Source organism: Nannobrachium achirus, assembly GCF_963921795.1.
Source record: "Nannobrachium achirus genome assembly, chromosome: 1".
NCBI classification, from domain to species: Eukaryota; Metazoa; Chordata; class Actinopteri; order Myctophiformes; family Myctophidae; genus Nannobrachium; species Nannobrachium achirus.
The window spans coordinates 32,273,198-32,285,684 of NC_137810.1; the positions used below are offsets into that span (position 1 = coordinate 32,273,198).

At 43.9% G+C, this 12,487-nt stretch overlaps 1 protein-coding gene across 1 annotated transcript in view; it reads left to right on the forward strand.

The window, feature by feature from the left end:
• The window catches only part of gmds (GDP-mannose 4,6-dehydratase), a 210,225-nt gene extending 198,234 nt beyond the window's left edge, over positions 1 to 11,991 (forward strand). Inside the window, exons 10-11 of the mRNA XM_080720120.1 lie at positions 10,969 to 11,037; positions 11,589 to 11,991. Coding sequence (XP_080576246.1) covers positions 10,969 to 11,037; positions 11,589 to 11,651 — 132 coding nt within the window. The 3' untranslated portion in view covers positions 11,652 to 11,991. The remainder of the gene's footprint in view (positions 1 to 10,968; positions 11,038 to 11,588) is intronic.
• The last annotated feature ends 496 nt before the right edge of the window (positions 11,992 to 12,487 follow it).

Here is a 12,487-nt window from a genome sequence, read left to right on the forward strand (position 1 = left end):
TATAGGTCAACAACACTATCTTTTTTTGTGAGAGGCAGAAAGAGGGATCCACACAAATGACCATAACATCACTGTCAGGGGGAAACCATTCCTTTTTTGTATTATTATTATCATTTTTAAAACACTTGTTGTGACGTGTTGTGAGTTTGTTGATCAACTATTTTCACTACTCATGTGCGACACTCTTTTATGATGAAGCAGGGCATTGATTAACAAAAGAAAACATAAAAAAAAATAATATGGAGATACAAGGTTTCTGCCCGACAGTACTGTAATGTTGACTCTTATTCTTTTTTTTTATTTTTGCTAGATTTGTTTGTTGTTGTTTTTGTTGTTTCATGATGCCTGGGTGTCCAAAGTAGACCCAGATGCCCTCCCCCCTCCCCAGAGCTTTACATAGTGGAGATTACACTTTGATTAAGATAAGACTAAATGAGTACCCCTTCCACCACCACTCACTCTCTCTCTCTGTGTAGTGCGTATTGTAAGGAATGTTGTTTAAAGTAGAGGAATCATGTTCAGCTTTGATATCCCCTCAAATATGAAACACCCAGAGGCCGATTGGTATAGTAAACACACGCATGCACGCGTGCAGGCAGTACTGCACAAAGCCAAGTGTTAACAATGTACACACACAATGGGAAACATGTCCATTTCTTTATTCATCCAATGATGAAAGTATTCAAGAAGAGCCTTTAATTTTCTGTCATAATTTTTCTCATATGGATGCAATACTTCTCACTCTCTCTCACCAGTCTGCTGCTCTCTGCTAGCCTAGCATAGCCAGACTATATACTAATGCAGCTGACTAACTGCAGTATATATACAGTACATCCCCACCGTGTGTTAAAGGGATATTCCACTTTCAAAAAACTTTTGGTCATTTTATTGTCTAATCAGGCTTTTATAAACACCCTGGACAGTTTTAATTTGCTTGATTCAATATTTAGATATTTGATGTAAATGTTACCAGGCCCCCCAGGCCCAGGGCCTCTCCCCACACACACCCATTGTAACTTCAAACTTCATTTTAACCATGATAGATTCATTAAAAACACCCATTATTTTTGGAGCCGTGGGCGGAGCCCATGGTCTCCCTCTGAGTGGCTTTGTGTGTCCTGTCTCACCAGTGAGAAATGTCCCGTTGAGTTCGAACAGTACCTTTTATGACCACACATGTTAAGGGAGGGGCGCTGTTTTCAGGCCAGTGAGAAATGTCCCGTTGAGTTCGAACAGTACCTTTTATGACCACACATGTTAAGGGAGGGGCGCTGTTTTCAGGCCAGGCACACACACGCACACACACACACAGGGGGGAACACATAGAATCAAAAACATAGATCTGGAAGTGCTCAATTTCACGGCTCCACTTCGAACGAAGGTTTGATTTTTTTCTGGTGACTCATATTACCCTCCTAATACGTGAGCAGCCTGTGTTTTTTCCAATAACCTTTTTCATTTATTTTTAATAATTATTTTTTGTATTTCATTTTTTCCATTTTCCCAAATAATTATTAAAAATAAATGAAAAAGGTTATGGCAAAAACACATCCTGTTTTTAATGAATCTATCATCTATCATTAAAATGGAGTTTGAAGTTACAATGGGTGTGTATGTGGAGAGAAGCCCATAAGCTGTTTCCCTGTTGAAAGTGGAATATCCCTTTAACATGGGTGGATTGTTTAGCTGTGCTAGGCTAGCTCTCTGCAGCTGCTCACGGCTGATCAGCAGTGGAAAGTATCTAAGTACATTTATTTGTACTTTACTTGAGTAGTTCCAATTTCCAAAACTTTTACTTCTACATCTCAGATCCAAATATTGTACTTTTACTCCTCTGCATTTATTTGAAAACTTAAGTTACTAATTACTTTGTAGATTTCGATTATTATTACAAGAAGATATACATTAACCACTTCAGCCTATACTGTACATTTTGGCCATTTGAAAATAGCCGATCTACAAGCTCACAATGTGTCGCGATTTGACGGATTGTTAACTTGTAAATCTGCTATTTTCAAAAGAGTTTTTGACATTTGAAAACATGAATTGGGACATTCTGCATAATGAGTACTTTTACTTTTGTAACTTTGAGTATATTTTGATGCCAATACTTTTGTAATTTTACTCAAGTACATTTTGATGGCAATACTTTTGGACATTTTAAATTCTACTTGTAACAGAGTATATCTATATTACAGTATTTATACTTTTACTTAAGTAAAACATTTGAGTACTTTTTCCACCACTGCGCCTGATTACAACATTGCTGTACGACAGTGTAGCGTGCCAAAAATAGCCAATTTATGTAATCTCAACATAATACAAATGTACAGAAACAGTTGATCTACAAGCTCACAATGCGGGTTATGTGGTGCATTGTGAGCTTGTAGATCTGCTGTTTTTGGTGTGCGGGTTAGTAAGCATCAGACTGACTTATCTGACCTCAGTAGAAATCAACTGTCACCTGAAAGTCCCTCTATTTACCTCCGCCTCACTCCTGTCTTTCTCTCCTCCCCTCTCTCCATCTCCCACACTCGCTCTATTCCTCCTGCATTCTCTCTTTCCCTCTCATGCTTCTTCTCTTCTCTGTGCCTTTCTTTCTTTCTTTCTTTCCATTGCTGTCTATCGCTCTCTCCCTCCCTACGTCTGTCTCTCTCTCTTTCTCACGGCCTATCTCTCTCCCTCTCCCTCTCCCTCTCTCTCTCTCTCTCTCTCTCTCTCTCTCTCTCTCTCTCTCTCTCTCTCTCTCTCTCTCTCTGGGTCTCCAACTTTCTGCTGACTCCAGGAATTATGATCTGTTTCCCGTCCGCAGGAATAATAGAATGCAGAAGGGGGGGGAGTGGGGGGTGGGGGGAGGTTCCATGACCCCCTCCACACCAACACCAGCCCTGTGGAACAGCAGTGAGCCCGTCCAGCTCCGCTGTGGTTAAGTGTGTGTGTGTGTGTGTGTGTGTGTGTGTGTGTGTGTGTGTGTGTGTGTGTGTGTGTGTGTGTGTGTGTGTGTGTGTGTGTGTGTGTGTGTGTGTGTGTGTGTGTGTGTGTGTGTGTGTGTGCGCGCACGCAACGCGTGTGTTCAGTTCAAGTGTGTGGGCACACGCGTTTGTTTGAACGTATTCATGTGTGTGTGTGTGCCGACCCAGATTCCATAAACATCATTAAACATTACGGGACTATACTGTACGTTGACACACTCACACACACACACACACACACACACACACACACACACACACACACACACACACACACACACACACACACACACACAGGCCAGGGACACATACACACCATCCATACATGTATATGCGCAACCACACACAAAATTGTCCCGACAATTAATCCAGCCCCCCATCCAGTTATCTTGACACTAAGTGCTTCACATATACAACCGTGAGCCTCGGCGGTTGGCAGCACCTCTGAGCACTTAGCGCTATCTGCCGCTATTGCCTCCCCTCTCCAATCCAGCCACTCCACAGTGTTTAGAGTGTGTGTGTGTGCGTGCGTGTGTCTTGTCTGTGTGTGTGTGTGTGTGTGTGTGCGCGCATGCGTGCGCCGAGTGTGTCCTCGGCAGAGTAAATATTTATCACACGGCTCCCCCAGGAATTTTAATGAGCGCTGATGGAGAACAATCATCGCAGCAGGACCAGTAGAGAGAGAGATGACGTGAAATGACACGGACGCAAAGTTGAAGCCTTGACTTACACTCAGTTTGCGAGCACGGGTGTCGTAACTATATCATTGTTTTTGCATGACACATGGCTCGACCAAGTACAGTATAAATCAGCCTTGGCTTAAGTCATTTCCAGGGGTGTGATTTGTCGGTTCCTGGTTGGCATCTGCATGGGTCCTTTTGTAAATCAACTAAGTTCATGTCATGAACACGCAGTAAAATCCTCAGCGTTCATTTAACTCTGAAGGTGTAAAAATGTTCTGTGCCGAACTGCCGATTGAACAATGTGTTTCTCTTTCTTTCATGTACTCATAATTTGCCGTTCAAACCACAACTCTCTGTAGGCTGTAATTTGTGTGCGTGCTCGCGTGTGTGTGTGTGTGTGTGTGTGTGTGTCTGTGTGTGTGTGTGTGTGCGTGTGTGTGTTACTACACTTTTGAGGACCAAATGTCTCCACAAGTACAGTAGAATGTGAGATATTGTAAGTACCGTTTTCCTGGTCCTCACAGGAGAAATGCTAGTGTTTAGAGATAGTTTTATAATTAGAAACAGATTCAGGTTGGGGATAGTGTTCGGTTTAGGCATTTAGAAATTAGGTTTAGGGATTAAAGATAGAGTCATGCTTGATTTATCCTTGGCTGTGCGCTTGTGTCGTGCACCGGAAAATAGCTGATCTACAAGCTCACAACATGTCGCTGTGTGTTCAGATCGGCTCAGGGTCAGATCTGCAATTTTTGGCTTTTTTAGGCTTACGGTCCTAAAACGTTGATGTCCTCACAAGTATAGCAATACAAACGTGTGTGTATGCGTGCGTGCGTGTGCGCTTGTGTGTGCGAATGTATGGGTCTGTGCTTGTCAAGGTGACAGGGCCACCCTTTAGAGGTCACTTCACACATTTTGTGCCGGCCAAGCTACATGGAGAGACTGGGAAAGGAAATCTGAGCCATAACTCACAAGCTCTCGCTCTTGCGCTCTCTCTCTCTCTCTCTCTCTCTCTCTCTTTCTCTCTCTCTCTTTCTCTCTCTCTCTCTCTCTCTCTCTCACACTCACACTGAGAGGGAAAGAGAGGGAGAGAAACCAACACATGCACAAAAAGAAAGTCTGACACACACATCTCTCATTGGCACAGTTGTGACCTTTGACACCTGTGTGTGGGAGAGGCTAATGCTGTCCTGAAATCCTGGAAAGGGACCCCCCCCCCCCTCTCTCTCTCTCTGCCCCGCTCCTGCTGTCTTTATTGTCTGTCTCTCTCCCATTCTGTCCGTCTCTCATCTTCCTTCCTTCCCCTCCGCTGGTATCTCCAGCTGCTCTCCCACTCCGTGTGACGGAGGAGGGTCTTTCATGCCGAGGAGGAAGCGGGGAGACAGAGGCGATGGTGGCGGTGGTGGTTGTTGTTGGGGTGGAAATTGACCAGTGACAGATTTGTGACTCCGGTACTGAAAGGAAAGGAATGAGAAGCTGTGACTTATATTCCTCATCAACCCACCTGCACACACATGACGGCTCTCACACACCTGGTCACCTGCAGAACTCCATGCTCCACGGAGACGAACCACATCATTTCTAGACGAAAATTTATGGCCCTTCTTCTGTGAACAGGTCCATTGTTGCACACTCAAGAGTTGACTTAACTCTCCCGATTTTGTAATATAAAACTCATGGATTAGCGCTTAAATTAAAAAATCTTGAATCAACGAAATAATTGTATCTATTCCATCTAAACGGCACTCTGGTAGAAATATAAAGAGCAGCAGAATGTGACGAAGATAGGAAGATACTGTAGCAGCTTTTAACACAGCCAGAGACAGGGGGGCGTATGTAGAAAAGAATAAAGAATGACCCGGGATCAAGGGTGAGTTCATCCGTCAAACCCTACAAAGGTCAAAGGTGAGAACATTGGGGGTTCTGGTCCGGAACATCTGGGTCTGCCGCGGGACGAGAGGAGACCGTGGGCTCCAGACTCTCACAGAGTTCTTCTCCACGGCTTTATCTGATCTCGTTTGATGTCGCGGCGTGCGCAGAGCCTCGCGTCCACTACTGTACACAACATACCAGAGACACTGCTACTGGCCTTTCAAAACCACATCACAGTCTCCCAGCAGGCCATCTTCACAGAGTGAGAGGGAAGAAAGACAGAAATGAGTCGTCTCTGTGAGAACGTTTGATGTATCTCCCAAAAGCGCCAGTGTGTCCACTATAGGGGAGGAAAAAAACACATTGATATTTTGTCATTATCGCATGGAATTAGGCTTGTGTTTGTATGTACTGTGTATGCATTTCTACAGTATATGCAGGAAATGCTGGAGTTCATTTTGCCGTTGCATTGTATTTATTTTCCTTCTCTGCATATGGCTTTGTATGTACTGTGTGTGTGTGTGTGTGTGTGTGTGTGTGTGTGTGTGTGTGTGTGTGTGTGTGTGTGTGTGTGTGTGTGTGTGTGTGTGTGTGTGTGTGTGTGTGTGTGTGTGTGTGTGTGTATGCGCACGCCTGTATGGATGTGTGTTGGTTCCTGTGCGAAAGAGGGGGTCAGCCCCTGTGTGCTGTGATTTATTGATAGGCCTTGCTATGATACCAGAATTCCTTAGCGTTAAATACCTACTCTGAGTGCCTTTAACTGCCTGGCTGCTTTATGGACCGTGATCACACACTAAATGTCTGGTGCTTTTACATTTTGGGGATTATTCTTTATGGCTTTTATGTTTTATTGCATAAAGTACGCAGTGCATAGAGACAGGAAAGATGACAGAAGGCATGCGCCCTATTACTTATTTGCATGGCAATTTTGCGTGCTGAAAATGGCAATCTACATCTACAAGCTCGCAAATGTGTCACGCCGTGGTGCGTTTTTGGTGCGCAACACCTGTGCGCAACTAATTATAACTCGGGCTGTGCGCGTATAGGTCACACACTGTGTAACTGGAGGTATTGTGAGTACTTAGCCCTATCTATTCATCTTGGAGGGATCATGAATCATCCTCACCTTTACTGGGGTAAATGATGATGATGGTTTTTGTTAACTGCGCCGGCTAATATGAATGGCCTAGACAGATGTGAAGTCGGCGTGTTCCTGGCAACCGGTGCTGCCTGCTCTCAAAGGGTGGATGGAGTAAGCTATCTTACTGCACACTGAGGAATCATCGATAACGCTCGAGTGTCTCGAGACTGTCCGACGACACGGGAGGAAGCGTCCATTTATCAACATCTCCTCAGTGAGGAAGAGGCTCTCATTGACTTTGTCATGTTTGGTTGCGGTATGTATCTGTTTATGTAATTGCTGTCTTCTCCCTTCGTTCCGCGCGAAATGATTCCACTTCGTCCATTTAACAGCATGGCGTATTTCCGTCCCATAATGCACTGGGTCTTTTAGAAGCCTATGAGTACACTCGTAAGCCTATCACACGATCTTGTGTCATTTGAGTGGGTTGTGTACTGCTGTGAGCTCTTCCAAATTGTGTATCACGCTCCCAGGGTCAGAGAGACATTTTGTCACGGCTAATTTTCGACTTTCTTGTACCAGTTATTGTTATTATCACCGCTGCATATTTTCAGACATGGGCAGAGCAGTACTTTAAACAGGATGTACCACAAAGTTGGATTTGGTTCCAAATCGGATCCATATGAAGATTATATTGTGCCCCATCTGTTAGCAGTTCATGTTGAATTATTCGCTACATGCTCTGTTTGGGGTGAGTTGACTTGGCCGCAGAACGCTCTTGTTAGCAGTTTTTAAGCGGCTTGTGTTCCACCGAGCAGCGCGAGTCACTGAGTGTGTGTGTGCGTGTGCGTGTGTGTGTGTGTGTGTGTGTGTGTGTGTGAGTCCATCACCTTGCAGAATTCCAGGTTCAGAATGAGCAGGTATCAGATTGAAGAGCTGGATGCTGAGCTGTGTGGTTGCATGGCCAGACTGGAGCTGACAAAGGGCTTATTGCAACAGATGTTCCACCACAAGTTCTGCTAACCGACTGAGACCCCGCCTGGTCAAGTTCACAAGTGTCTTTTCACAAATAAATGGGGTCTTGTGATGACTCTAGTCCAGGGCTCTTCAAAGTTTTCAGGCCAAGGACCCCTTATAGCTGAGAGGGAGCTGAAGCAGGGACCCCCACAACCTTTCCATAGATTCCATATAGTGTCATTGTTTGACAGCACAATCATCAGTGTATTTTGGATTCATGGCAATTTGTGTTTTATGATATTTAACCACTTGAACCGTCAATAATTAATAGACTTGACCTGTCAATGTACCCCTCTCTTTGCCGAAAATAGCCGATCTACAAGCTCACAACGCCGGAGATCTGCTATTTTTGGCTAAAGTTCTCAGAATATAGACGCTAGGGTTCTAATCTGGACCCCCTGTTGAAGACCCCTGTTCTAGTCAAAAGATAGAATTTACCTCTGTTCGCATGAAGACGCTGCACACCATGCCATAAAATGACTTTGGAGCTCCTCTTCCACACTGCAGGCTGTTTCCCTTTTACTTCCATTCAGCTCCAGTTTTCACACTTTCATTTACTACTACTTGAGCTTTTTTTTTTGCTATTGTAGAAATGACATTTCCTACATGGCACCCTGAATCAATTTGCTGACAACATTGAGATGTCAGCAACATGAGTTTTGAATAAGTGTTGAGCCTGATTTATTTTTTAGTTGCGTGCCAGAGTTGTGCACCAGAAATGTGCAGATCTACAAGCTCACAAAGCATCACAGCGTGATGCATTAAGAACGTGCAGATCAGCTCATTTCAGTGCATGTGATGATGTGCAACAAAGTATAACTCAAGCTTTAGGTGCTATTGAAGATTTATGAGCTTAAGGGGAAAACTCCACTTCAAGCCCACTTTAGTGTTCGTGACAAGAGCACCTGATGTTACTTGTATGCCGTCTAGAAAATGTGCTCCATTAAACAGAAAAAAGCATAATCAATATAATTATAGAACGAGTGGATTATTTAATATAATTACGGAGTAAGTCAGCGTATAATAATTACATTCATTCTCATGATAAATTATGTCCATTGCTGTAGGTAATTAGTCCGAAAATGTTTCCAGTTATAGCTTCAGACTCGGAGCCAGAAGAAAGTAATGAGTAATGTACAGTACTATTCACATGAGAATGGTCTGTTTTTCTGGCTATTACAGCGAGAGAAAAAGAGGCTAACTTTCATCTGCTGGCTAATATGTACACCATGTGAGGTTCAAAGGTGTGTTCATTCTTGTACACAGTCAAATACAGTGTGTTAATTTAACTCATGAAGTGTAAAAATGTATCCATAAGGGTCCAGGAACTACTTCACCCGAGTACTGAACCATGTATTCAAACATGGCCGAATAACGTCAACAATGAACGTTGTGCACGCAGTGTGTGCGTGTGTGTGTGCACATACCTACAGTATATGCATGCATGAGAAGGTCCATGTGTGCGTGCGCATGCACTGAAAGCATACCCTGTGTGTGTACACTTTTAAGTGCCTTTGTGTGTAATCAGAAGACGGACAGACATAGACTGCTGTGGGGTTGAGGGCTGCAGATCTCTGTCTCTCTCTCGCTCTCTGTGTGTGTGAGATGTGGGTCCCTGCTCTCACAAAGAGTGAGCTATGCATGGCCTTCTGTGCCGCTATAACACGCCAGCGCTGCCGTGAGCGTTCCAGTGTAATAAGATCACCCTGAAAAGACATTTTCAAGAGCTTGAGTGTCAGATAAAATAACGCTTGCTCGCTTGCTCTCTTTATATAAATTATACCTTCATGGAGCAATGGACTGCCACGTATCGCTTCTGGGACGAAAATAGAACCCTCTAAAGTGCTTGTATTTTTTTTCCTTATCAGGAGAATAGAAATCGTTATTGTCCATTGTGAAAATCTTTTTATTTTTGTATTTATTTATTTATTTTTCGTTTGACAACTTGAGTCATTATGGGATTTATCTCCTTATTACAGCACACCCTATGTTATTGAAACAAGATGGCTTCACTGTCAGGTCTAGGCTGCTGAAATGTTTTATTAAGGTAGGCTAAACGAGGCCCACGTATGGACGGCACACATTTAGAACTAATGCCTTCCTTCATAGGATGACTGTATAAGGAGAAGCGATGAAAGTGTGTGTGTGTGAGTGTGTGTGTGTGTGTGTGTGTGTGGTCAGGGGCGTCACACCAAATTCTGGGCCCTGGGTACAAGGATTCACTGCGGGCCCCCCCATGAATGTTAACTATTGAAAAATAGCAGATATACAAGCTCACAGCGCGGCACCGAGTGCCGCGCTGCGAGCTTGTAGATCTGCTATTTTTGAAAAATCGTGAAAATGTGTGCCAAGAAACCTATGTTTCCATGTCAGTGATGCTCAAACTTTTTCATGTGAAGGACCCCCCAATCTCAAAATATTTCGCTTTTTTTTTTGCGCACATTTTCACGACTTTTCAAAAATAGCAGATCTACAAGCTCGCAGCGCGGCACTCGGTGCCGCGCTGTGAGCTTGTATATCTGCTATTTTTCAATAGCTAAAGTTACTAGGGGCCCCTCCACCTTGGGCCCTGGTAACTCAGTCCCACTTTCCTACCCCTTGTGACGCCCCTGTGTGTGGTGGGGGGAACGGAGTGAGAAAAGAGTGAAGATTTGAGGTGGAAAGTGAGAAGGGCAGGCATAAAAAAAGAGAAGGTACGGGGAGACTTTATTTTTCTCTCCCCCTGAAAACTGTCTCTTTGGTGGTCTCGGGGCAGGGTCTCGCTGGATCCTGAACCCAGCGCAGAACACAACAGGGAAGCCGAGTTGGGGGGCCAAGGGGGGTGTGGGGGTGGGGGGCCGGGGGGTTACACCACCAGAGTCCCACAATTCATCATGCTCTGGCTCCGACGTGGGCTGTCTGGAGAGAGCAGTGGAGGGTGGTGGTGGTGGAGGGGGGGGTCTGGGATTGATGGCCAGCGAGACTCTGTGACCTTCCTTTCCCCGAGAGAGGGGATACTGTGTGTGTGTGTGTGTGTGTGTGTGTGTGTGTGTGTGTGTGTGTGTGTGTGTGTGTGTGTGTGCGTGTGCGTGTGTGTTTCAAGAGAGACAGAAAATCCCATGCATCCTAGTGAAGATCTCAAAAGTTGATGCCGAGTCCACATGAGCTGTGGAACACAGTACGTCTTTATATCAGGACAACATCTCTGCTGGCTGGAAAACCCGAGCCATCCTGAATGCCCTTCTCCTCCAGTGGCCATCAAACATGACGGATGAATTGTTTTTCTTTCTTCCTCTGTCCCTCCTCTCCCTCTCTCTCTCCCTCCCTTTCTGTCTCTCACTCTTTCTCCCTCTCTTCTCCACCATAGGATTACCTGCAAGGCGACAGTTCAAAAGCACTGGAGAAGCTGGGATGGAAGACAAAGGTGACTTTTCAGGTTGGTGATGCATTAATTTTTGATTTTATTTGTGTAACACTTGGAACATAGTCTGTGTGTCTGCGTGCGTGCGTGCGTGCGTGCGTGCGTGCGTGCGTGTGTGTGTGTGTGTGTGTGTTGGAGGTTGCTGGAAATGATGTGTTCAGTTTTATTCTGAAACAGAAGAAAGACAGTATTCCAAGTTCCAACGCAGCTTCAAATTGACAACAAACCACAAATATCCCTTATCAGCCAAACAGTTTAATCATCATCATGCTATCTGGGCAGCAGCGTGTCCGTACACATAAGTATAGCTCAGTTTTCCATTATAAATTAAGCATGTAAATTAAGAACTGAAGAGGAGTTTTGTCAGTGTAGATAAAATGAAAAAAATACATATCAGTCTTTTTAAAAACACAAACGTTCAGCAGAAATAGCAGATCTACACGAGCCCTGGGGGACAACTAAGTATATTGGGTTTAAGTGGTTAAAAGCACAGAGTGTTTGTTTTTGTATAAACATTTACATTAAATAATCATTTGGAATTGTGAAACTGCTCTCTCCCTATGCAGGAACTGGTGAAAGAGATGGTCACTTCAGACATGGAGCTGATGAAGAATAATCCCAATGCCTAAAGCCAAATGTGAACTGAAGCCAAATCATGGAAGGAATACGTGGGTGGGGGGAAATTACAGATGTAATCTGTGTGTTGTTTTTGGTGTCATGATGTTGGTTTACTTTACTGTCCACTCCGAAGGCTGCCTTTTATATAATAACTGACTGAGTCATAATTTATAGGTTTCAAGACTGTAGTGTTGTTTATATTTTTGTTTCATTTGATCATGCAATTTGTTCTCTCCCAGACTATGAATTGATTGAGGCTTTGTAAAGATTTCCATTGAGATTATATTATTTCTTGAAAAAACGAAAATTGTGTTTTTTTGTTTAGTATTTTTTCCCTCTGACATATAAAAAACAGACATTTTGGTATAATAAAGCATAATCTTTCAAATCTGTCTTCGGTTTCATTCTGTGGTCACAAAATGTATCCCCTGAACACGAAAATGAAATACATGAACACGAAATGCCTGCGTAAATCAAATAATTGGTAGGGCTTAGTGATGGAGTGTATGGCTGTAACATAAATTCTGTGTTTTCTACCCAGTATAAAGTGAAGTTGGGTTTGCATTTGTACGCACACATCTGCAGCAGAAGAGGCCTGTTGAAATAAACCCGGGTCTCTTCAGTGTGTGTTCAGGGCAGTGTTTCTGCACAGGCACGTTAGGCACTGTGCCTACTGCCTAGGGCCCGTCATGGGAGGGGGGCCCAAAATGCACCCATGAAAAAAAGATATATGTTTTGAAAGACAAAACTGAGAAGCGTCACATCGAGATGCATTGTGTGCTTGTAGATCGGCTATTTTCAAATAGCCGAAATGTACTGTATCTCTCAAGAACAGATTTAATGCTAC